Raw genomic sequence first — 27,623 nt, 5'->3', positions numbered from 1 at the left:
TCGCTCATCTTTGAATCTTTGAGCAGCTGAGATGCGGTGATGGAGTCCGGTGGTGTTTCCAAGATGAATGCTCTTTTCATGAAGCACATTTTCAGAGGTGATCTCCTGTCAAGAAAAACCATGATCGGGTCTAAATGGTCGTTTTGGATCCTCACTGTCCTTATTTCTGCTTGGAGGCCAGTAACCGCCGGAACACTGACAGGTAAGGTTTAGTTGGAACCGAGCACCCGCAGCAGCCTTTTCATCCAACTGACTAACAAAACGGTTATTTCTCGGCTTTAGTGCGAGAGAAAAACATCGTAATGAGCAATTAGCTCAGTAAGCCGTCTGCTCCTAACTCATTAAATACATTTGCTTTGGGGTGGCGAGTGCAACCACAGCTGCAAGTGAGTTCAACATCTGGCCGACATGAAGGAATTCATTACACTCGTAAAGCCTTTTAAAACAAGGTGATGAAGGAAAACAAGTAAAGGATTAGTTTTATTGGCTCAATCAGGCTTGTATTCTGCTGATTCAGTGACATCAGGTACACAGGCGATGGAGGAGAGTGTGTTTGTTTTGAGTGCAGAGGGGTCATGTTGGTGAGATCAGGTGCAGCATGAACACTTCTGCATGTTTTTCACTCTTGCTGGGAACAAACCAGGTATCCAGACCAGTTTTCCCACCAGTTTTGGCATTTCCGGAATACTGTGGAATTTTTAAGAGATGTATTCCAGGCAGGGAAAGGGCAGAGGCTTAAAATAAATCTTGCTGGGAAGTCAGATAATCTCAGTTCACAATCATATAGCAACATAGAGAAAATCTGCTGTTTTGTTCTAAAGAAAGGTGGAAACCAGTGACTCATCAGTCCCATTACGATCAAATACTTTTCAAATACTCTTTCTAAGAAGAACTGGCCAAGGATAGCAGCAACACAAAGTTTCAATAATGAATAATTCATTTTACATAAGAGCACAAAGACAACCTGTACTCAGTAGATTTCAGCATTGCTGTTTGGAAGTTTAAGATCAGTCTGTAGATTGTTCCATGAAGTCAGGGCAGAAAGTCTGAAAGCATCTTTCCCAATTCAGTTCTGACTTTAGGATCAACAAAGAGAAGATAACTAGGTAGGAATTTTTACCAAGATAAAAACACACCTGTGACTGACGTCATGTGTACAGCAGGCCACTTCCCTTTTGAATATGAAACACAATGGGGAGTACGAGATCAATAGTTTTTATTGTATCTCAAAAACCCATAATTACAGGCTATCCAGCATGTGAAGACAGTAAGGCATTCATGTACAACCGTAACAATGACAGCTGAAGAGGTAGACTCCACCAATTATATTTTCACACCAAAAGGAAAACATGACTTTTTTCTAAAGTGAAATCCAAGTAAAAACTTCAGCAGTGTGGATATACGCCTTAAAAAACAAGTGGTCATCAATTAACAAACCCAAGGTATTTAAATACCAGGTCATTTTACATCAGTGTGGTCTGCCATCCATCATTCAGAAGTCCTTCTAACAATCGCTGTGAGCAATTCCATCTTCTACTATAAATAGTGGGTGAAAACATGGAGGGGCCTCCACCTGTCAGCTCATGTGTTTTGACCATTATGGTCACGCTGTCGCTGTGGGAGCTGTACCTCTGCCCTCAGCAGATGTATGACCAGGAGGGACAGAGATTACTAGACTCCGCTGTGATTTATAAGATCAGACTGATGTTTTCAAAGATAATTTTTCCTGATGTCTCAGTTCCTATTTGGATGTAGGGATGGCTGTGGCCCAGGAGTGAGGGGATAAAGAGGGGTCCAGAAGGGGGCAAATGCTTTGGTTTGTAGTCAGAGCCGGTCTGACTCAGACGCAAGCATCGAAATGATGGATGGGGTAAGGGGGCAAGAGTGGAGGGGTAGGAGTTGGGAGGGGAGGTGGCAAAATGTGTAGCGATGAATCCAAAGAATGGCATGAAAAGGAGGCTAAACGAGGAAAAGGGCAAAGGCGCGGCAGTGAATGGAGGGGCTGAACTACGTAGCGTTAAAAAGCCAGAAAGATAAAGGAGGGAGTGAGAGGAGGATAAATGCTCGGACTGTGTTGGGTATTTTTGGTATGTGCATGTCCTCTGACATTTAACATTTTCTGAGACAGAGAGACAGAGAGAGACAGAGAGAGAGAGAGAGAGAGAGAGAGAGAGAGAGAGAGAGAGAGAGAGAGAGAGAGAGAGAGAGAGAGAGAGAGAGAGAGACAGAGACAGAGAGAGAGAGAGAGAGAGAGACTAGTAGAAGAGACGGGCTGGAAAGAGGGAGATCATGAAAAAAAGTGTGGGACCTCGAGGGAATTCAGGGGACAAAAGGGAGGAGATGGAGTAGTTAAGCACAAATGAATCACTAGAGACAGGCCACACACACACACACACACACACACTCACACACACACACACACACACAGTTTACCATGGCCTGCTCTATCCGTCTACCTCTGCATTCTCATAAAAGGTTTACAAGCTTATTATTATATGAATGCAGCATTCAGAAGCGGAGACAGAAAGTTGGGCTGTTTTTGTTCAACATTTCACTGAAGAAAAAACAAAGTCAAGGCCATGCAGATTCTTGAAAGAGCTCAGCCAAGCTTAAAAAGAAAGGGAGGAATGACTTTTAACGCCAAAAAGCACACAGAGACAGAGAGGCGGTGAAGCAGAGACTCAGCGGGCCCCTTCATTTATTGCACACTCCCAGAACAAGCTTTTTCAATGCAGTGTGTGTGTGTGTGTGTGTGTGTGTGGATTACATGCACTTTTACAGAATCAAAGGCATGTTCTACTTATGAGTAAAATAAGTGCTGCAAATGTGTGCTATTTACATTAACTGTCTGTTTTCAGTGGCTGAATTATGTGTGTTTATGTGTGTGTTAGCGTGGGATGGGTTGCAGTGGAGTCCTCTGGGGTCACAGTGAAGGGGTCAGGGGTTGAAGGTTGGCCATGAAACAGACTAGGTGGGCGGGTTGACAAGCTTGAGAAAATCTTTACAGGCATCACTCAGTGAAACAAGAGTGATTTATTCTCTCCATGAAGTTCAAGAACACAGGCCAAGTTTGCACTTTCTCATATTATTTAATCTTTTGTTGATTTTATCAAGACAAGGAGTAGTTAAGGAGAGCCTTGGCGTGCTATATGGATGTTTGGCATTTTTATTTGATGCTGTAGAAGAAAGATCCCTGCAGGAAAGATCTATGTATGCGTTCTTCCAAAATGTGTGTTTGTACTGCAAGGCTGTGGCCTTTCTTTTATCTTGGACACAGCATGCATACCTCTGCATTGCCACAATTATCTTTCATTTCTGTTGAATGTCTTAAGAGCAGAACCAGATTATGCTCATCACATTAATGATGATCTTCACTGCGCCATTTTTAGTCAGATTCACAGACATAGTGGCAGACGACCTGCAGGCCCGTCTGTTGCAGAGAAACCCTGTTTAGTGTTTGCGTTGAGCTCTGTGTGCTCTGACACTGTCAGTGCAGCAGGAGCAGCCGTGCGTCCTCTAACAAGGAGCCTTTGTCCCACTATCAGCTCTGTCCTTCTCAGGTCAGCCCCTCCGTCAGTGAGGGACACAAGATAACTCAGTGTGGTGGTGGATAAACTCACCTGTTGTTATCATAGCTCAGCGATAGCACAGTCAAGCCTGTCCCGCACGAATGAACCTTTATCAGAACGAGCACACAACCAAATGAAGTTTTCAGTAATGTTGATTAATTGCCAACAATTTAGGTAATTAATTAAGTGTTAGGGCATTCATTAAACACAAATGTCAAGATTTGCTGTTTTTCTGTGTTTTGTGTCACTAAACTTTGTGTTCTGGATAAAACAAACTATTTGAAGATAAATCAATAAAAAACAGTCAATGTATTACTCATTAATTAATAATCATTAGTTAATTATTAATTCATCATACTAGTTAGATTAGTCATTCATCAAATAATTGATTAATAATTCATAATATTTAACTACCCTGCTTTTATTTATGGGCCTTTCAAGTATGGTCATGTTGAAAGAAAACACAAAACAAGTAATTTTTTAAAGGAACTAAGGCATCATCCATTTGTGTTGTTAGTCACCTGCTGGCAAAAATGTTTGAGCGGTTTAAACCACTTAAATGAAAAGATATTGCATACTCCTCCATATTCCCTCCATATTTCCTATGTCAAATTCCTGTGTAATTTCTATGTGAAGCATCATAACCATAAGATCTAGCAGCATAGCATCTTTAGAAAGGGTAACAGGCACCATGTTGTAAATGTGAGCTGTTTGTAAGGTTTATTTTACCGACTGGCAGATAAACTAGTTCCAAGTCTTTACTTGTCATTTTAATTAACCCTAATCCTGATTCCTCTCTGTCTTAATTAAAGATTTGGAGTTTGAGCGGAGTCCCAATGCTATCATTTCTTCGCTGGGTAAACCTGTTAAGATGCACTGCACCCTGAAGGGGACGGGGGACGAGGAAGAAGACCCCCCTGATGTGCTCTGGCTGAGAGACGGTGTGCCACTTCAGTACGCAGACACCAATCAGTTCCAAGTCCACACTGGCAGCAACAGTTGGACCATCATGAGCTCGCTCAGGTAGGCAGCAGTTTTCTCTGCTACACATGCTAGCTGCTTTGTCATCAGTGCATGAGATTTAAAGATGAAGGTTCATCTGCTGTGAGGCTGCCACACCTGGCCTAAAAATGTCATTCATGCATCTGCTGTGATTGTATGTAGTTCCTGTTCCTCCACCTAACCCTCGCCTAGTTTAACCAGTACTGTTGCTGGATTCCGTCACCACCATGTTGACTTCCTGCTACTGTGGAACACTTTGAAAATAAGTCTTATATAAATGCTACAACCCAATCAATTTCCCATGTGCCTGTGTAGCTTCATGTATTTAATCCCGGTATGATTGGATGGCAACATTTGCAAGGAAAGCAATCAGGGTCTGTGCATCTTTCTGCCTCTATCACCCAGTTGTATCAGTTTTGGTTTGTCATTGCTTGATTAAAACCTTAAAAAAACCTGTCAAATCTTTATTGGACTCAACAGTATTGAGAAGGTCCAGCTTCCCGACATGGGCTCCTATCGATGTGCAGTTCTGTCAGAAAGCCACCAGACTATGTCTGAGGAGGGAAGCATTCAGCTGGAGGGTGAGTTCAACTACAGCTCGCTGTTGAACACAGCTGCAAATAATAAGCACTTTTCCTCTTAGTGCTACAGTTTTATTTGGATTGTTAAAAGAGTTGAGACCCTGATTCAGCTAATTCTTTCTTAGGCCTTCCACATTTCTCTGTGGAGCCCCAGCACACGTCTATAATAGCCAACGTATCCCTGAGCTTGAGCTGTGTGGCACACGGACCTCCAGAGCCAGTCAGGGTCATCTGGCTGCAGGACGGCGCTCCACTCAACTCCCTGAACGACCAGGTGGCTCTGTCTCCCTCCACACTCAACCTCACAGGTATCACCTTTCACTCTCTATTACCTCAGCAGTCAAGGCCACATGTACACAGCTCAGTCAGATGCATTAATACATGCAGCCTCAATCAACTCCTCAAGGACTCTCTCACTTTGCACTAATACAGTCCAGTGATCAGTGATCAGTGACACAGTTTCACTGAAACTGTCTGTGACTGTAAGTGTTTAGTCTATAAAATGTGAAAAACTATTTGATCGACAGTCCAAAACACAAGATTATTGATTAAAGAATTAGACAATTAATCAGTTTTCCAAATGTTTCATGATTTCTGCCAAGTCGATTAATCCACCGCTTATTTCAGCTCTGCATTAGTCATATAAGAAGTCGCTGACCGCAGCCTGTGGCCCCAAGTAGCTACGTTTTAAAACTCCTGGAAACAAGACCATTTCCAAATCATTGGTTTTAATTTAATCCATTTACACTGATTATAATGTACTGCTTCAAAAGCTACACAGTAACTATCTTCTATAGTTTCATAGGCTTCCAAATCCCCCTCAGTGACTTAAACAAAACACCAAAAGAAAACCACCCTCTCAGAGAGAGCAGGCTGGCACAGTGCCAGTGGATCCATTGAGGACGTGCCTTGTGGTTGTGCGGTTGATGAGTAAAGGCAGAGCAGCAGGCGCAAGAGGACATATTGGGAGGAGATAAGTAGATGGGCAGAGGACATAGGGACATAACAGAAAAAAGAAGAGAAAGGAAGAGGGTTGACCACAGATGCTGACCACAGCAAACCACAGCTGCCTGCCAGATAGCTGGCCAGTGTTAAGTCCAGTAGTGGCAGAACAGGAAGAGCAGAGCGTGCAGACGGAGGGAGGAAGGGAGGGAGGAGGGAGGAGCAGCGGTTCTGTTTTGACTCACCAGAGCTGGCTGGCTGGTGCTGACCAGGTTTGACGGTATCCTACACTCACATCTCTGGAATGGACAGCTGCTCTGGCAGACCACAGGTCCAAACACAAATACTCTTTCAATAGGCCCATAAAGAGAAATGGCATGAATCAAGAGCAACACATCTTCATGTAACTTCTGAGGTAGTTTAGTGTAGGCCCCAGAGCTCTTCTTATGCCTAGTTGCTGGTCTATCGTTGCCTCGTTTGGTTACTTTGTTTGTATTATTGTATAACTTTAGTTTGTCAAATGGTTAGTTTGGATTCACCAAAGTTACACATTACCACAAACAAGCTCACCGATTGAGGCAAAATTACATTTTTTTCTAAAGAGTCTGGTTGCTTTGGCGAGAGCATAGACAATGGCTTCAGTTCTTTGTTGTAGACATAGACTGTATAGCTTTCTCACAGCAAGGTAAAGTCATAAAAACATCTAAAATGACATGATATTGATGTTTTCTTTGAGTGGGCCTTTCTTTTAGGTAGCTAAAATATGTTTTGCTGCTGCCCCCTCCACAGCAGTACAATGCTTCCTTGCTGTTGTTACTTTCTGTTTCCTCAAACTGGGACCTCCTACAACCCCACTTCAAAACATCTGAACATCCCTTTAACAATGTTGCTCAATACTGTGATGCTCATAAGCTCAGGAGTTATTTCTAGTGAGTGATTATGACATTTTCAGCTGGTCAGGGGATGTTGTGTTGCGGTTTGCTGATGTGGAAGGAAAGAGACAGAAGGGTGAGTTGCGCAATTCTGAGATGGCCTGATGAGCAGTTCATTCTCCCACACAGCCAGTGGTCATCCCTCACCCCTCCCTCTCTCCCTGCTTTTCCTCTCTCACAATCCCCCGCTTCACCCAGCGAGGATCGTACCCCCTGTTCTTTTTCCGGCCACAATACAATGGAGGCATGGTGCCGTCAGCGCAGAGCGACACTGCGCGATACTGTTCGAGCCTCAGTTTGTGGCTGATTGACAATGTCGGGGTGTTAGATAACAGTGGTAAAAGTTGAATGTCACATGTTGCAGTATGTGTGTGTGTAAGCCTGTGTTGTGTTGTGGAATGATTCAAGTGTGTGAGCACGCTGTGAGTCACTTTGTGAGAGGACTCATTCTCTGTTAAAGTCAGTGTGTGTCACAGTGTTTTGCCCCCTTTAGAGGAGCCCCAGCCTGTTGAAGGCAGCAGCTCAGCCTTTTACACCTGGACCCCAGCACGACCGCTCTCTTTGTTCTCAAAACTGCACTGCAAAAAAAATGTCAAGCTGCAGGCATGAAGAACCGCAATCGTGCAGTCTTAGAGATTCTTAAGTTCAAGGAGGAGTGCAGGGTTTTTAATATAAAGATAAGTTGCTAGTTAAGACTTAATCTGGTATAAGAATACAGTCTTTACCCTGTAAGTGATTTGAAGGTCAAAAGACAACTTGGATTGTTTCAACAGTATTTAACAGGAAGAAATAAATGAAATTACAGTAACAGTAACCTAGAACAGGTTACAGCTCTCAGATGCTGGGGCTGGGATGAGAGAACTAAAGAAAGACACAATAATACATCATAAATAAAAATGTAACAATGGGTAATATTACAATTGACAACCTAGAAGCCTACAAAACCTATATAGACAATGCTTATCCTTATCCTAACCTGCAAATCATCAAATCAGCTGCTCACTCTGCAAACATCTATTGATTCTTTTCAAGAAGATTTATCTTCTACATCGATATCGAGACAACATAGCTGGATTTTAAAACATTTTTAGTGAAAAGGTGTGTGGATGAAGGCGTTGCATTAGTATGTGTATGTCAATACAATTATAACAGGTCTTGTTTTGAATAATGCATGTTAGTACCCAACACTAGAATGTGATATATACTAAGCTGACAGTGGCAATGTAAACGAAAATAAAAGGTTTAAAAATGAGCAGACACACTGTTACCAGTTTTAACAAGTGCTGCAGGACTTTACAGGACACATTTCTACCTTTAGAGGACCACGACTAGACGGATTTTGCTGAAATGCCAGAATGATTATTATGCAGGCCAATCCCTCAAAAATGTACTATCACATCAACAAACACATGCTAACCCCAAAACTAATTACAATACTGTTGACAGAGATCCCGTTACCTTATGGAAACTATTAACCTCACATTATTCTCACTTCGGTTTGAACTTTCACACCGTTTGTTCTCACATCAACATTAGGTGCAACTCAGCATGCTGAGTAAGGAATTCTTAGTTTTAAAAGCCCCCCCCCCCCCTCGAATATTCCCGCTTCACACATTGTTTCATTTCTCTGTTTCATTTCCAGGTTTGAACAGGACCAGCACTTTTTCTTGTGAGGCCCATAACCGCAAAGGTGTGGCCACCTCTGGATCTGGTACCATCACTGGTAGGAAGCACACACATGTCTGTCTTTATCCACTTTAGATATACTTTTCAAGTTTAAAATTGTCAATTGCAATATTACCCATTGTTACATTTTTATTTATGATGTATTATTGTGTCTTTCTTTAGTTCTCTCATCCCAGCCCCAGCATCTGAGAGCTGTGGAGATCACTCCGACCAGTCTCCGTATATCATGGCAGCCTGGTTTTGGAGGCGACTATCCAATAATCCGTTGCTCTGTTCAGGTGAGGCAACATGAGATACATGTGAGAAGAGAATACCACAACTAGCTGAGAAATCTAGTCACTGCTGACTGTTTGACCTGCATGTTAAACAAATACTCTCCTTCTATTTGCGGGACTCTGCTTTACCTCTTGCAAGCCTAACTTTAAAGAAAAGAGAGCTTGCTTTTCTTTTCTTCTCTTAACCCATCCTCTACCCCTCCCTGCTTTATTCATGTACCAGTGGATCAGGTTTCACTCTGGGAAAGTGGCCTCCTGGACTAATCTTATGTAGCACCACTCCCTCTCTCTCTCTCTGTCAGTGTCTCTCTGCCACTATCCCGCTCTGTGGCCATTACGGCTCGTAGCTGAGAAGAGGAACATTTTTCTCCTGGAGAAGGGAGCAGTGCAGCACCACCCCTAAACGTCTGGTTCTAATAAAGCTGCCCCTCATACCTCTTGCTGTTCTTGCCCCCTCCCTTCTCCCCCTCAGCCCTCCCTCACCCCCTCAGCCTCACAGGGGAACAAGGCGAGGGGCCGGCTTCAGCAGAATGGGGCAGAAATCTGAATTTAACGGTCCATTGTGAGGCAAAGAGAAACATGAAAAAAGTTACAAAGCAGAGAGCAGAAAGATGTTACTGTGCTGCACAAAGGAAGCATAAAAAAAGAAACAAAGAAGCACAGAAATAAAGAAAGAAATAAAGAAACAAAGAAAGAAACAAAGAAAGAAACAAAGAAAAAAGAAACAAAGAAAAAAAGAAACAAAGTCAGTGAAAGAAAACAGGAACACTCAGAGACAGCAGGTATTGTGGGTCTGAGCCATACAAGAGGAATGTGAGGCTGAAGTGTGACTGAGCTGTACAATTAGATTAAACACACTTGTTTACAGGCTGGACTGTGATTCATCAAATCAGGAATTACTCGCTCTCTCTGTGTCACACACAGACACATTCATACAGACACATTCATACAGACACATTCATGCAGACACATTCATGCAGACACATTCATACAACCTAATATTCCTTTGTATCACACCACCTAACTCACAACATGAGGGAAAATCTCCCAATCAGCTACTCATGTGACCTCTGCATACTCTTTATTATTATTTTTAAAGGTCATATATTTTAAAAAGTGAGAGAGAAAATGTGCTTTTAAATGAGCCGTCAGGACTTTTGTAGGTTTGTGATGTCACAACTATACTGTATATACGTAGAAAGTGCGGATACACTCTGTAACAGTCATTCCCCGGCTGCAATCACGTTGCAGAGACGCCGAGAGCGCAAATACAGAAGCCCCGGATACACTGACCAATCAGAGCCGAATGGGCTTTAAGGGGAACTGAAAGAGACAGGAGTACATACAGATTCAAGTATATTCAGACGGACAGTATGAGAAAAATAATATATTTTGCTGCATGTTCTAAGAGAAACCCAAGATACAAATATGAACATGAAAAAGAGCATCATATGACTCCTTTAAAGTCATTGTCAAAGCAAGAGAACAACAGCACCTGCTGTACACACAAAGCCAATCTGTTTGTGTGGCTGCTCATTTGGTCGATTCTTTATATGTATTCAGCTCTTTCTCTCTGTGAAGTGCGGCCAGTAGCCTGCAGGAGCTGCTTGATAATGAGCAACACATCAGAATAATGGTCCAGACGGACAACTTTAATGTGGTTTTAAGATTGCTGCAATGAAGGATTTTTTCCTGCGCTATGTTCCTCTTTAAATGTGTTTACCACAGAGAGTTTGCAGAGACAGCAGGTTCCCGCCTGGGATCTTTAGTTGATGGGTTCTGCTTTCAGTGCACCTTACTGAGCCTGGGTCAAGTTCAAAACAGCAAGCAGATTTTATGACATTTTGGCAATTAGCACTTAATAGCCATCCCCCCACCACCATTATGCACAGACTTCAAGAGAGAAACAACTAAATATTTATACTTTGCAGAAAGTATAAATACTGAAGTTTCTCTAAACGTATAACTTAATAAATAAAAAGTAACTCCTGTTGACCAACTGTGATCCTTAAGTTAAGTATTAAAAGACATACCCTTTTTCATCAAATGTTGATTTCCAACATTCACAAGTATTTTTAACCACCTATTTTCAGCAATGATTTAACACTTTTTATATGCAATTGTTTTACCGATAATAACAATATTGGTAATTAATACCAGATCACCTCATTTGAATCCAGTTCCTTTCTATCAAAAATGGTTTCTTTGCTCTGCACTTGTGTTTGTATGGCTTTATTTAGAATTATGAACATGTTGGAAGTGATTTCTTCATCAATTATTCAGTTCTTCTACTATATGCCATTTCCAAAAGCTTTGAATTTAGATCTGTTTGCACTGGAAGACCAGCATCCTCCTCCTGTTTGTGCCATTCCCTCATAATAACCTCATAATAACCTCACAATATAAAATCCAGTGTGTCGGGCAGCTGTCTATCTCCTTAGCAGTATTTTTTGTTTTTAATTAAAACATGTCAATGTGGTAAATAAAAATGATAAAAGATTTTTATCTGAATGTTTCAGGCCAAACATTCAGGAGAGTCCGTCACAGCAGGCCCAGATAAGATGATCCACAACCAGAATGTGAACATCCCACCAGCGGCGCACCTCATCGGGGAGCTGGAGCCCCACAGCCTCTATGCTGTCAGGGTGGCCTGTCACAGCAGCCAGGGCCCATCTGACTGGTCGCCCTGGGTGGAGCTACGCACCAAAGAAGGAGGTGAGTCCTCCCAAGTGAGGAGATGTTTGTTTTCATCCTGGATGTGTGTGTGTGGGGTCAACTCCTCTGAAGTGACTCAAGGCTGTGTTATCTGGCTACCGATTGAGTCCAAGTCCCTCCCACTCCTGCTGTGTACAGTAACCAGCACTAGACAGATGCTACATCGCGGCTAGCATGGTTAAGTTGCTTTGAAGGGTGTACCAAGGATCATTTTATGGAACTATGAAGTATTATGTTTGCATTCCACATTTGCACATAAATAACCAGGATGTACTATTACAATCACAGTAACTGTATGTTTTACTGCTAAAAATGTCGAGCCTTGCAGAGTGGAATTTACCAAGAAGCAAGTCACAAGTCTTCAAAGGCAAATTGTAACTTTTCAGCTGCAATTATAATGATACAGCATTTAAAAGCTGTGTTCGTGTATTTCACATACATTAGATTGTGCAGGCCTGATAATGAAATATGAAAGATGTATGGTGCTTTCTTATTGGTTTTTTATTGTTTCCGGATTTTACTAGGTCAAAATTGTTTCTCGAGTCAAACTTTAGCCTGTAATCTACACTTCTGATATTAACTCTTTTATTGTTTGCTCAGGCAGTTAATGGCTGTGAGTATTTGGTATTTTCATCTCTAGTCACATTGATGAGTATTTGACAGCTTAATGAAAGACAATGGGCTGCTCTTAATCATCATCAACACGTGATTCTTCTTTTTTTGTACCAACAAAAAATTTTCTGAGTTTGTTTTTGAGGTGAATTGAAATCCCTGCACCTAAGTTATGTCGACTGCTTGTCAGTTTGATTCAGTATGATAACAAGGAGAATCGAGTTACAGTGCACTGTTAGTCATAATATCCCTTCCTGTGGCCCTTCAACTTAAATCTGTGTTTATAAAGAATACCAGACACGAGTCACTATACCTCTGCAAACTTCCAAATGTAAACTCTTGAGCTAGAAGGCTGACTGGTATTGCTGGGACAGAGTAGGTGGAGACGTAGACGAGGAAAGGGTGGGTGGACGTAAAACTCTCCTGAAAGGCTTCAGTTAGGATCGCAGCACTCTGTCCAAACTGAAACGCTAGGCTGCTGTGTGTTTGAGTTTAAACTGAGGTGGGATTTTCCATGCCAGCTCATGCTGTCTCTATCCCTGGATGAATAGGAATGGAAACATCGTCCACTAAGAGCAGAGATATGCTACAGGAGGGATGATGAGGGCTTTCCATAATGGAAGCTGCTCGTAATCTGAAAACACTTCAGCATGGCTTTTCTCATAAATAGAAAAATGGAGAAGTAGCCTTGAAAAGCTACTTTAAGGGAGAAGGACAAACTGTGGTTTTGAGATATGCTGGCTACAGTCGGGATTTTCAAGTTTCAGTTCTTTATTCAACAAAGTTATAGTGAACTTTGTTTTGTTTCTGTGGAAGAATCCTCTGTGTTGCCAAATTATCTACTTTCCCTTTGGACAATATTGTTTCATCTCCGGCAGCCGTCTCTGCACTTAATGAGTCCGAGGATGAACAAAAGAAGTAGAAGATAAGATTTGGCTGCTGGTCAAAGATAGTTCAGGAGGCAGGGCAGGTCAAAGGGAGTGAGAGAATGAAGGGGAGAAGTATATTTTCCACATCTCTCTCTGTTTCAGTGCGACAAAACTCCCATAAGGCTCTATTGTTGAGCCTGAAGTCTTTTTGTCATTTGTTTGTCATTTGTAAATTGCGCAGATATGTGCTTCACAATCTCTTTACATGTGTCATCCTGCCACAAACATCACCAGTTGCTGCTCCTCTGTCTCCACATTAATTCTTGAGTGTTTCACTTCACTACAGACTCTTCTCCTGCTGGATTCTTTTTTGTTCTCATATCCATCCTCCGTTTCCCTCAAGTCGACTAGTTCTCATTTTGTTGCAGTAGTTCAAATCCTACTAAACAGTACATCAAACAAGGAAACACAAGGGTTTTTTTCTGAATCCATTCTTTCAACTTCACTTCATCTCTCATTTCCCCCCTTTTTTGCTGACCTCAGATGACCTGTGATTTCCTTTTCCAGAGCACACAGCTAGGCACTGTGGGAAAAACAAAACAAGGGGTTGATGGTGGGAGAAGGCAAGGAATGGATAGACGAGCAGGGAACTGAGGGAAGAGGGCGCTTTAAGAAAACACTAATTTTGCTATTTTCCCAAAGCCCACTATTTTCCCCGGGGGGGGGGGGGTTGATTGGTGGGAGAGGAAGCGAGACGACCCATGTCCCCCCTAATCCTAAAGCTGTTATGAGATTATGAGATCCATTCTGTAAACGCATTATCCTTTCACTTCCTACAATAACTCTAGAAATGAAAGGAAGACAAACACTAAGACTGGTTGTTGTGTACTTTTTACATGGTTTGTCACACGGTCTGTACCTCTAAAGTGACACCCAAACTCACCGTTTTGGTGTAAGTGAGTCATGGCGACGTGGTACAACACACACATGTGTCACATTTATTCCTATTTAATCCTACTGCCAGCAAAAATACAAAGGACTCTGTTTGTTGAAGATAGAACAACAGTCTGTTGCTCCATAAAAGAAAATAGATGGATGTCCATAAAAGTTGTGACATTTTTGATGACACTAACATTCGTGCTGAGAGAAGATCAGGGAAACATGTTTCCTGTGTAGTGCTGAGTTTGTTTTATTTATGGAGAACAGATCCCAATGTTATGAGTCAATTTCTGGCTCCAGAATGACCCTTTTCCATCCACGTGTTGACCCACCCGGAGAGTGAGAGGACAAGTTGAAGCCTACAGAAAGAGGAACAGCCTTGCCTCCGAATGATGTTTAAATGCTTCCAAGCATGGTTATACGACACTACTTCTTCAATAGCAGCCCGAAACAGGATGTGAAACAGTAGTCTGCCATGGATGCAGATGTTAACCTCTTCTGCTGTGAACTAATTGTGGCTCAAACGTGTTTGTTTCTCAGCCTCTTGCCAAGCCAAGCCTGGGAACAACTGGGATGTCCCTGTAGTTTCTGCATTTCAGAAAACAGCACCAGCACACATTTAGTTTTTCCTTTTAAACCTCCCCAAATCTCTCAACTGGAGCTTTTTCAACTGTTTCTCCCCCTCCTCCACGCCAACAGTTAACATCTCTGTTCTCTTGAACTCATAGCTCCATGACAAAAAAGAGAGAGGCATTACCACAGAGGAGGCAGCGAGGGAGAAGAAAACTTGGAAAGAAGGAGATGGAATCATGTTGGATGGAAGACAGGGACAGAGAAAAAAGATGAAGAGGGAAGGAGAATGGGCAACACAGAGGTGGAGAAGGAGGAGGCACAGAGAGAGGGGGGAGACCCACAGATGACGGATCATAGGTGGAGACGAACTGCTGGAACGAACTTGACTTGGAGGTTGTTGTTGTTGCCGCTGGCAGGCAGAACAGGGACTGCATGTGGAAACAATCATCCGCCAAACGCTTCCTGATAACATCATCCATATAGGCTGGGTCGTGTTTCCCAAACTCATACTGACTTGGTGTGTGCATGTGTGTGTGCGTGAGTGTGTGTGTGTGTGTGTGTGTCCAGTTAGTTTGTGTGAGTTTGTAAGCCTGCAGAGAGAGGGAGAAGCAAAGACAAAGAGAGCTTTAACTAACGTCGTCTCCTTGAGAAAAGGTTCTTGGATTTCTGTGCTGTACAGAGCATAAATCACACACACACACACACACACACACACACACACACACACACACACACACACACACACACACACACACACACACACACAAACACACATACTTACATAAATTCCTCGCACTATTTCTAGCGTTTTATTCAGCTAGGTTTTTTCTCTCCACTGGGTATTTGGGCCGCCAGCAGCCTTTTTTTTAAATCTCTGAAATCTCTGAGAGCCAGCAAAGAAAAGGGAAGGCGAGAGAATGAAGCAGAAATAGGGATGGACAGAAGAGGAAGCACAGCATGAAGGAGGGAGACACAGGCCTCAGCATGTGTCCATTTGAGGTTGTCCAACCGTGGCTTCTGAACTCAGCTAATCGCCCCGTGTCTGTGGTGCCCTTAGCTAGCCTTTTTTCTTTACCTAATAAAGCTTAATTCTCCACGTTCTCTGACATCTTCCCCTTCCAGCTGTTGTAGTTATCCACACCCTAGAGGCTGCAGGCTGTCAAAACAACACACGCCTGGCTAACCCCCAGCCCACTGGCCCCAGGCCACGAAGCCCACAGTCACAGCACTGCAGACTCCTCAGTCATACCCAAAATATTTTGACACGTACACCGCCACACCCTGAGCCACATGCTTACCCGATTTGACTAACAACTCTACAAGTAGAACTCCATGTAAGTGGGAGAGAAGTGAAACGCCGTTAAGTTAACTTTTTTTGCTTTCAGTACCAGAAAACCCGCCTGTTAACGTGAGCGCGGTGCTAAACGGGACAGAGGTTCTGATGACGTGGGAGGGGCCTCCAGGGAGGCTGAATGGAGAACTACAGGGCTACATGGTGGAGTACAGCACACCTGCCGCACAACAGGTCAGTCTGGGACGCTCACACAATGTTCATCAAATCAGATATAAAGAAAATATCCAATCTGCTTGATTCTGACTGTCTCCCTCTTTGCTTTTGTTGACAGTTTGTCATGGACACTGGATTGGATACTGAGCTGTCAATCAATCTGTCTGTCCCCCTTTCCAATGTGTCTTTCCGAGTGTGTGCCTATACAGGGGCGGGGCAAGGACCCTGGACCCCCACACAGACCCTGACACTTATTGCTCCTGGTGAGTGAAAACAAATGTCAAAACTACTAATGAAAATATGAAAAATAACTCGGGCTGCACCCCTAAGATTTCTTTAGTCAAATTACTATTTTTATGCTTTTTTCATGCTGCATGACTCATTTTTAAGGAACTTATGAGCACAACACAAGATATCAAGTGGCTGCTTTTGCATGATTGTTTGGGGAGAAACTCAGTTTTACAGATCTGTCGACTAACTCAACAAAACTCAAAAATGTTAGTGTTAGTCGAATAAGATTTTCTTTCTGTCTAGCAGAGCCATAATGAATTTAGAAGGTATCAGATGTTGTTTCATTTCAATTCTGAGAGGATGTTATTTTAGCTCTTACAAAACAAAATGCATAATTTTACTCCTGACAGTCAACATATTGACATGAGTTCTGCTTTCTTTTCTTTCACAGAAATGGAGGAATTCAGGGGTGAGTAATGAGGCTTTTCATGTCAAATCCTAAAACCTTGTCTTCTGTGAAACTTAATGACACAGTGACAGTGGAAATGAGCTCATGGTGTTTTTTCCACCACAGGACTTCTCTTTCTTATTCTCTGTCACTGGGTTCCTCCAAAAGACTGAAAGTTCCTTCCTGTGTATCTCAGAGAAAAAAGGGAAGGAAGAGAAAAAAGAGAAGAGAGGATCTCAGAGAGAGAGAGAGAGAGAGAGAGAGAGAGAGAGAGAGAGAGAGAGAGAGAGAGAGAGAGAGAGAGAGAGAGAGAGAGAGAGAGAGACGGGAAAGGGGAAAGGGGAAGAGGGGATGGTGGGGTGAATGGGAAGACGCATCATAAATATTTATAACAGGCAGGAACAGTGTAGCATCTCTATTTGCTTAGTCTAATAGAGCCAGACAGACAATTCAAACAACAAGAATGGCAGATAAAAAGAGGCAAGGCAAGACGGGGGAGGGGGAGTGTGAATTAGAGGAAAAGTTGAAAACAGTGGGTGGAGGTTGTGAAAGAATACCAGTAGCTTTGAGGGGGGGGGGAGGGGGGTAGCTGGGAATACGTTTGATGTGAGCGATGGGACAGCAAGAACTCAGACAAAGTAGATGTTTTGAGAATGAGGAAAAAAAGGAACATACTGTATTTTTAGAGTAGAAATGTTTAGATTTAGCTCAACAAATATAGAGGGCGGGACTGAGGTCACTTAGTCAATTTCACCAGCTGAAACATATTTTCCCTCACGATAATGCTGCATGTGTATTAAATAAGTAAACATTGTTTTCTAACAAGGCAGTAATGACTGTGTATAAATGTTCTTGTGAGAGGATTCTGCCAAGCACATACATGTTTTTAAAATTGTACATTTGCAATGTGGCACCACATGAAGCAGTAACTAGATTGTTACTGATTGTATCAATAATTACGCAGCTTTACATTCTTTTGTTTTGCCTCAAGTTGATCAAATAAATCAACACAGAATCCCTGCTTTTTGTCACTTTAGGGGCTCCATAATCCTGCATGTTCTCTTCACTTTAAAAGGCACACAGCACTAAACCCTGATCTGTCTCTGTCCTCCTCTCAGGTCCGTCATCTCCACCGGCTTTTTCCTGGCACTGGTGGTATGTGGTGATGGCCATTGCCGGCGCTGTGTCCATAGCTGTGCTCATGGCTGTTTATGTGGCCAAGCTGCGGCGCAAGGAGACGCGTTTTGGGTGCGTAGGCCGTTGCCGCTCCTCGTGGGTGTTAGGGAGGGACTCAATTGCTGTGCCAAACCAAAAACCTTCAGTGTTTTTCAGCTCCATGGACTAGTTGCCTCACTTGCATGATTTTCTGAAGCATTTGGACAAAGTTGTAGCCATCTGTTTTGAAAGACCAACAATAACTCTTGTGAATTATGGAGGCATGCCATGTTTTCAGCTGTGTTTACGCATCTGCTGGAGAGACCTCTCATTGTGTTTTGCCCTGATTTATATGTTGTATGCATTCACAGTGAGGCGTTTGAACCCATGATGGAGAGCGGAGAGCTGGTGGTCAGGTACCGCGCTCGCCGCACCTACAGCCGCAGGACGACAGAAGCAACCCGTGAGTTCCGTGCCCCTGCATGTTACTCAGAAAGATGCGACTTTATATTTCCTCCTGAAGAGATGAGTCTCTCAGCATGACCAAACCTGCCTATGTCCTCAGGATAGATAGCGATACAATAAAGGTAGCATAACAGCATCTTCTCTCACGCTCTGGGCTTGGATCCAACAGTAAATGGAAGTCACTATTTGGCTGTAATGACACAATTACACTTCGCATTTCAAGACAGGAGTCACAGCTTTGGTCTGTTTAGTTGACCAAAGGCAGAAATGCGAACAACCATGGGTTGATTCATTGAGTCAGCTGACATGTTCCACAACAACACTGTTCCCCTTTTACTCTTTAACGCAATATATCTTTTTAGAATCATATCAATTAGATTTGCAGTAAATCTATTTGTGAAGTTGTGCGCAGTATAATCAGGCGTGAAGGGCAGAATTCAATTTGACTATATTTGAGGCATTTTACTGACAGAGCAGAGCAGAGGAAGGAGGCGGCACGGGGGAGGTGACATCAAGATAGCAGCAGATTGTGAGAAAGGGGAGCGTGTGACTTGACGTACCCCTCGTATGAACAAGATGTTAAACTCAAGCAGCCTGTAACAACAGACGAGGAGTTACTTCACTTCTCTGATTGGAGGTCAGTTTACCTTTGGGGAGTAAAGCGTGAGTTTCAAGTCTCGTCCAGGTGGAGCTGCGACCTCGTAGCGGTGGAACGCAAGCAGCCGTTTGCAGTGGTTTGTGTGCTATCACCAGCCAGCAGTCCCTGCAAGTCCTTGTGATTACAGACAGAGATACGTACCTGTAAACACGGCATGAAGACTCACATTTCACACAGCTGGGTCACATTCAAGCTGTGACATTGTCCCAGGTGTACGCACAATATTTGTGTAGACCTCATACACAAGTCTCAGCTTGCCGCAGCCACAAAGAGGCCAGGGGAAAGGCAAAACTGAAACTTATTCAGTAAAATGAGACCAGCCAAAACAAAAAGGAGATGAGGAGATAATGTGTACCCTGAGTGAATGGGGGAAAGCTCACTGGGAATAAAGGAAGGGGTCAGATTGGAGGGATTTGGGCGGGATTTACGCTGCTGATGACCAGTCATTTTGGCCAATTCTCAGGACAAAGTCGAAACCCTGGGGCGGCGGTTATTGCATGCATTGGCTAATGGCTGGTCACGCCTGCATGTGTTGGAACATGCCTGTGGACTGACTACATTGTTGTTGGACGTGTGGCAGATTTATAGTGTAGCAGCAGCTGGAGAGGGATCTCGGATGCATGTCGTTACCTTGTCATATTCTGGCCCAGATGTGAAAACAGAGAGTCTGTAGCGCGGGCTGCTGCTCACTGACAGCCAGCTGGTTGAAGGGAATCAGGAATATTTAAACCAGCTTAAATCTTCTGACCTCAACTCGGAGATACTCTCTCATGACAGATACGCTGCACGGTGGATTTATAGTTTGGGATTTTTTTAGTATAGCTTTGACTCTATTTTCAGCTGCACTAAGTTTTAGTTTTCGGGTTTGCTGGTTTTAGTTGAGGATTTATTTATTTTATGTTTAATCATATTTTCACAAAGAAATATAATTGCAGTGTGTACTCAAAGTTTAATACTTTTAAAAGTGCTATGAAATTGACATTTAGAGTAGGTTTTCTTTTGTATTTTTGGAAGATGTTTTATTGCATTAAAATACTGAATTATTAATTACATTATTGCAAAATCAAATAATGTAATCTTATAAAAAATAAAAATGCATTCCTTTGCAAAAAAACCAAAAAGATGAAAACTAAAAAGATTTAATTAGTTCAATAGTTTTACAAGTAGACAGGCTGGTTTTGTTATAGTCTTATTCCCATTGTTATTCAAGCTGGAAGTGTTTATTAACACTTTGTTTTTGGCTTAGTGTCGTGCATACTGGTTTTATAGTCTGGCTGTTTTTTTCTTCTTCACTGTTGTTCATTAAAGTGCTTTGGGCCTCGAACACCATTAAAATTCCTTATTTTTTGCTTCTCAGTGAACAGCCTGGGCATCAGCGACGAGCTGAAGCAGAAGCTCCAAGATGTGATGGTGGACAGACATAAACTAACCCTGGGAAAGACCCTGGGAGAAGGTACTGCTTTGTTTTTTGTTTTATGTATCGGTCTCCTTTCTAGGATCTCTGGAGTTAATATGTACAGTTTATTACAGGGAGTGCCTGACAAACAGCAAGGTGAAAGGGTAATTCTTAGAACCTGTCTATAGTTTAACAGTTTAACATGTGATCATCTCATAGCCCTGTACTCTGTGAAGTCAGGAGACCTGTCCGCTCTTCACTGTTTAATAAGACATTTAATGTTGTTGCATCTAAACTGGGTGTTTGACTGTGTTTTAATTTCTGTCTTCAGGGGAGTTTGGCTCTGTGATGGAGGGGCTGCTGACTCAGGAGGAGTCTGCCCTCAAAGTTGCTGTCAAGACTATGAAGAGTGAGTAGACAGTAAAAGTACTCAGCAACCACCACAATGAATCCCTTCATCATGGGAACACAGGCCAATTGACGGACATCCCCTCGGGTCAAAAATGAACAAGTGTTGGGGGACAGAAAATGCACTTTTTGAGCAGAAAACAGACAACTTGTAAAAAATATTGGCAGAAGAAGAAGTTGACCCCACATTGACTGTAGTGCCAAAGTAAAGACAATAGTATAAGAAAAGTAAAGGGGAAAAGATGAACTTTAACAGCACCACCCTGTTATGTGAGATTTCTGCCAGTTTCAAGCTGTGGCGACGCAGTTAAAACAAACTTAGAGGTAGGAACTGCGAACATGTATTTAAGCATGGTTTAATAAATGCAGGAGCCAAAACAATAAAATTAAATAATTATTTGAATACAAGTTTATTTCTAACCCCGGCATCTTCTCAACCTGGCAGCGTCTGCCATGAGCTATATAAATCACATGGTCTCACCTCTGTACCGTCTCCTCCCCAGTTGCCATCTGTACCCGCTCAGAGATGGAAGATTTTCTCCGTGAGGCCGCCTGCATGAAAGAGTTTGACCACCCCAATGTCATGAGACTTCTAGGTGAGTCAGGATTCATGTTGCCTGGCATGTCAAGCATCAGCTAATTAAAATCATTTAAAATAATAATTAAAATAACAAAACAACATGTTTTCTCTCTTATACTGTTTTTTTATTTTGTTATTTAATTAGCCATGTGTCTTCATATTAATACTGTCTAAGCGTCATTATGTTAATTTAGCTTTTATCCAAAGTGACTTACAATAAGTGGATTTAATTATAAACTATTCTCAATTGAACTGCTTTCTGATTTATTGCATTTTCTGTAGATTTTCGAGAGTAACAGTGAAAGACTAAATGTTTTTTGGGTAGGAGGGAAAAAAGTTTGAGACAAATATCTCAAAATCTGCAAATGAAACTATACATATGTGCATGCATAAATACCACTAAAGGTAAATATGTCTATGTTTTGTAAGTTGAGTGAACCTTTAAAATACTGCCTTATTTTATTAGCAAATTCAAGACTGAGCTTGAGAATATGAGTAAAAGCGTCTTAATTGACAGAACATGTATGTGTGTGACACTTAGCTGATGTGTTTTTACAGGTGTGTGTCTGCAGACTGTGGAGAGTGAAGGGTACCCCTCCCCTGTGGTCATCCTGCCCTATATGAAACACGGAGACCTGCACAGCTATCTGCTATACTCACGGCTGGGAGACTGTCCTGTGGTTAGTCTGATTTCAAACAGTAAAAGCACCGAGTCAGCAACATGCACATGTGCAAACGCAGGCAGTCACACGCATACAGTCCCCCACAAGTGAACAGCTTAATTGGTTCATATGTTCACATGTATGTCTGTCAGCAAAATGGGATCCAAAGGTCAACATACACGTACACTTACAGTCCCCAGCCACGCCTTTTTGGCAACGTGTACACTCTTGAGATCATGAAAACACAAGATATGTGTCTGCTGTTGCTTATCTGTAGTATTACTCATTAATGGATGAGATGTTTTTTGGAATTGAGAACTGCAATACGCAGTAAGTCCCCAAAGAGCCAGGGTTGAGAAACACAAGCGTAATCAAAACAAGATTCCTACAGAATGTTGAAACATCTATGAGTTCGGCAAACATTCAAAAACACAGTGGTGTTCAACCCTATTCTTCCTACAGGAGGAGGCTGTTAGTCTCTGGGATAAGGAGCACTCAGTTCAGGCTGAACAATGGACTCTAGTGCCCTCTGCTGAGCAGAAAATAAATGTCAGCTGTGTGTCTAAAACCTTTTTCTCTCTGTGCTGTCTGCAGTACCTCCCGTCTCAAATGCTGGTAAAGTTTATGACTGACATTGCCCGAGGGATGGAATACCTCAGCAGCAAGAACTTCATTCACAGAGACCTTGCCGCTCGCAACTGCATGTAAGCACAATCACAATTCCACATTTTACTCTCTCGGTTCCTGTATTTGTTATCACTTGCTCTTTCTCACGAAGAGGAGATTAAGTATAAAGTATCAAAATAAAATGCTTAAATATCTCAAACTTTAAAGCACTTGGACGAATGTACTTTTTTACTTACCACCACCGCCTGAATACACATTTCTTTAAAAAATGCAGCGCTGTAACCTGTGTTTTGTTCTGCCTCAGGCTGAATGAGAACATGAATGTCTGTGTGGCCGACTTTGGCCTCTCCAAGAAGATCTACAATGGAGACTACTACAGGCAGGGCCGGATCTCGAAGATGCCCGTCAAATGGATCGCTATCGAAAGCTTGGCTGATCGCGTCTACACCACCAAGAGTGATGTGGTTAGTTCACCTACTGTGTGTGAGTGTGTGTGTGTGTGTGTGTGTGTGTGTGTGTGTGTGTGTGTGTGTGTGTGTGTGTGTGTGTGTGTGTGTGTGTGTGTGTGTGTGCGTGTGTGTGTGTGTGTGTGTGTGTGTGTGCGTGTGTGCGTGCATTGTGGGGACTCACTTCCCATTATTATTATTATTATTATTATTTTAGGGTTATTTGACTTTAGTTTATGGGTGGAATTATGATTGTAATCATAATTTTCAGTATCAATACTTTAAAAGACCAGAAATGACCTGAAAGGTTACAGTGGATTGTTTTAGTGGTGATACATTTCCCAGAAGCAAGTATCCAAACCTCCATAGAACCTTCTTAAAGCACCCTGCATCATAATGCATTTTAGACATATTTTAACTATGTGTGTTTAGAACATACTAAGCATATGGATGGATAGTGGAAATGTAAATGATGCTGCAGGACTGGTTTGAGAAGTTTCTGTGGATGTTCTGACATTTTGACAAATTGGTGTCTATTGGAATAGTTCTCTGCCAAGCAATTTGAGAATGGAAAAGTTTACCCTCCAGGAAATGAAGTCAATACAATGTCCTCACAAGTTACATAAACTGGAGAATTTGAGTCCATTATTTATTCAATTATAATTTTTTCACTATTTTTATTTTTTTATACTGAGCTAAGCACTATTTCAATAAACTCATGAATAATAATAATATTAATAATAATAATAATAATAATAAGCTTTATTTGTATAGCACCTTTCATACAAAAATTGCAGCCCAAAGTGCTTCACAGCAGAAACATAACAATTAGTACAAGATTAGACAGAATAAGAGCATTTACAGGACAATAATCACAGTGATGATGTAAATGAGTTTGAAGTAGCATTAAAAAAATAGCATAAAATAGCAGAATTAAAATAATATAATATAGAAGAAATTAAAATAGCAGATGAAGACAACGCTCTGATGTATTGAGCTAAATGTTTTCCATTTCCAGTAGAATATGCTGTGCATACATATGATTACCCACATCTGTGACCGATGTGAACAGTAACAGCTGATGATGGGACTGTATGCTTGAGGGGCCCTGGTTTCCATGCATATGTGAAAATGTTCATGCTGTGTAAGCGTTAAAAGGGATGTGCATTCTTTTGTATGTAAAAGTAGGATTTCCAGAAAGCCTAGAAAAACATGTCTGTGTTATTCCCAAAGTGGAAGAGTGTTTGACCAGTTCATGTTTGACGAGTGTGTGGCAAGGTGTGTAAAACCTTAAGGAATTCAAAACTTGTGAACCCTTCCCCCTCTCTTAATCTTTTCTATGTCCCACTTCTTTCCTCCATCTCTCTCTGTCTCTCTCAGTGGTCGTTTGGAGTCACCATGTGGGAAATTGCCACACGGGGCCAGACTCCGTACCCTGGGGTCGAAAACAGTGAGATTTATGATTATTTGAGACAAGGAAACCGTCTCAAACAGCCTCCAGACTGTCTGGACAGCATGTGAGTGTCGGCTCCTTCATTTTCACATTCCTCACAAAACAAACTCAGCAGATGATGTAATATCTTGGAAATGTTTTGCTTCATGATGAGAAGTACATTATTGCCACAAAGCAATCAAGGCTGGAGGCTAAAAACTATTCCAGTCTATCTGATTTTCAAGGAGCTCAGAAGATGCTCTGAATGTTTTCCATGTGTCTTACATATTCTTAAAAAACACACTTTCAGATTTCCCCAATTTGAAAAGTGTGCACCCTTCCTGGTAATAAGCTTAAGACACAACATTCTGGTATTTTTATGATTTATTATTCCATTTTGAAATTAATTTAACCCTAAACAGCACTTTGAATAGCAGCTTGTTTCTTAATTTGCAGATAACACATTACTTAACAAGTTTCAAAGCATAATGTCCTAGGACATTCCAGAGAAGATAATGTTTATTTGTCTACTAATTATAGGAACAATGTAGATACTTTTCTGAGACAATACACTTGTTTGAGGAACCATGAATAGATAAGAATAGGCAAAGATAGAATAGGTATTCGGAATTTCATAGAAATATCCAGTTATTTAAAGAAAAATAAGTCATAATAATTAATATTCATCGGTTGTCTGTTTGTGGGGAAAATCATTTCTAGGCTAAGATAAAAAAAGTATTATAATTAACTATAATCTATAATTATGGCCAAATAACATTGTCCTGTACTAAGTAATTACATACAACATATATGTTTATTTCTAGGAAATTAATAAGCAACTATTGGCCCTGTACAATGAAGTGTTAATATTTTCCCCATGCTTTACCAATGTGCTAACATTAAGTATACAATAACCGTGTCTTCCTCCTCCACAGCTACTCCCTGATGTTCTCCTGCTGGCTGCTGAGCCCCAAGGATCGCCCATCCTTTGAGGCCCAGCGCTGCGAGCTGGAAAAGGCCCTTGAGGATCTGCCGGACACCCAGGACCCAGATGAGATCTTGTACGTCAACATGGACGAGTCTTCCATGGAGCTAGGGGCTGTCGGTGGCCGTGACCCCATCGGGGGGCCGTCCCCTCTCTGCCTGAAGGGTCTGGGCTCAGTGACCACAGTGGAGGTCCACCACCCCAACCGCTACGTCCTCTGTCCCCAACACGAGACAAAAGTCCTGGCTGACTCCCTGGAGAGCCTGGACATGCCGGTGTTGTCTTCCACAGCTACACTGCCTCTACAACCATCCTGCCACTCCACTCCCAACCCCACCCTGACTGTGGACCTGCTGGAGGACAGGGAAGGGTCCAGGAAAATGCCCTGGCAGTGATGGCTTCACTCTTAAGAAATGACAAGACTCGCCAAAGTGTGCCATCCTTTAACTCAAGTCCAAGAACGAGATCAAGCCTCTTGCTACTGATTGTAAGACACCTAATATGCCCCTACATACATATTTTGCACAAATACACACACACACACACACACACACACACACACACACACACACACACACACACACACACACACACACACACACACACACACACACACACACAGCCGAATGCATTCCAAGGAAGTGAAGGATTGGGATTATTTCCTTTGTCAAGCCTCTCTCTTCTGAAATGATCACATTTCCAAGTGAGTGTAAAAGTTCATGTGTGATTAATGTAGCCGAAGGAACACTGTTACCAACGATAGACAGTGGGTGAACAAGTTTAGAGCACACATTGTTGCCCTCGTACACTGCAGCACAATCAAACAAACCTAATTCCCCGGCGCTATAGCAATACAATACTACATCTGCACAACTACCTGTATACAGCAGATCGATCTCCTTCACGTGAAGCTAAAGAATCTGATCGTGAAACCAGCTCAGACACTGCCAGGCTGAATCTACAACCAAACACACTCAGGAGCTTGAACTTGTGAGCTGAGGAAAGTGAAACGTCACCCCTCTGAATCCCTGCTCCTGTGAGCAAAAATAACCGAGGACTGGTGGGAAGGAAAGGACTAAGCAGCAGTGTCTTTTTCACTGAAGGTATCATCTGATGAAGACGACTGTCTGCTGATATTGATACAGTTTATGAAGGACAATAAGAAGAGTTAGCTTAACTTTGAGCTATGGTAGGATGGTAGGATCTTCTCTCCCCACAGAAATCCCTCAACTGAAGTTAGAAGACGTTTACCCTACAGCAACCGAATATGAATGAATTATGATTTTATTAAATGAGGAACAACAGCTAAAGAATAAAAGAGACCAAAATGTTCAAAGTAAATAACATTCCACTGCAGGCTTTAGAGACTTTCGTGTGAAGCTGTTTTGAATGAGGAACCTCCATCGTATTGATCCACACTGAGTTTGTATGCTATCCTAATGTAGCGCTGTAATAATGACCCCTGCATCCTCTAGAGGGGTCGTACTGCTACTTGTGCATTAAGCACCATGAGCCATTTACAGTTCACACAATGCAACTCTTTCCTCACTAACAGGCGAAACACCTGTAAATGTCCTGATTCAACTAGTCTATACATCTTTGTTGTAACTCAGGAACGGGAGACTTTGCTCAACAGGGACAGAGGTACTGGTCAAATCACGAGGGTACAAATAATCAGAGGCAGGTGGATGGACTGAGGGTTGGTACGGACAAGATGGAGTTACCCAAGGCGAAAGGCGGGATAAGCTCCTCACCTTTGTTTTTGGCTCAAGCACAGTGTTATTACACATTTTGTAATTTTTTTTAATGCTGATTTTTGTTTTTCTACAACTTTGCACTAATGTTTTTATATCATTGTCTGTTTGTTTATAGTTTGTATATCTTTTACGCTTTTTCATTTTGTGTTTTAAATTCTCAAGTCATCCTGC

At 42.1% G+C, this 27,623-nt stretch overlaps 1 protein-coding gene across 1 annotated transcript; it reads left to right on the top strand.

The window, feature by feature from the left end:
• Positions 1-39: 39 nt before the first annotated feature.
• axl (AXL receptor tyrosine kinase) lies at positions 40-26,700 on the top strand. Its single transcript, XM_029446135.1, has 20 exons — positions 40-202; positions 4,382-4,592; positions 5,052-5,152; positions 5,278-5,460; positions 8,669-8,749; positions 8,875-8,990; positions 11,507-11,702; positions 16,081-16,220; positions 16,321-16,465; positions 16,885-16,902; positions 18,000-18,129; positions 18,408-18,499; positions 20,517-20,612; positions 20,887-20,964; positions 21,467-21,559; positions 22,102-22,223; positions 22,800-22,909; positions 23,137-23,296; positions 24,659-24,795; positions 25,646-26,700. Exons 1-20 carry the CDS (start codon positions 40-42, stop codon positions 26,088-26,090), a joined length of 2,817 nt encoding a protein of 938 aa, XP_029301995.1. The 3' UTR covers positions 26,091-26,700.
• Positions 26,701-27,623: the final 923 nt, after the last annotated feature.

Source organism: Cottoperca gobio, chromosome 13 (genome assembly GCF_900634415.1).
Source record: "Cottoperca gobio chromosome 13, fCotGob3.1, whole genome shotgun sequence".
NCBI lineage: Eukaryota > Metazoa > Chordata > Actinopteri > Perciformes > Bovichtidae > Cottoperca > Cottoperca gobio.
The sequence above is the reverse complement of the archived record's forward strand: the minus strand, read 5'-3'. Positions and strand labels throughout refer to the sequence as shown.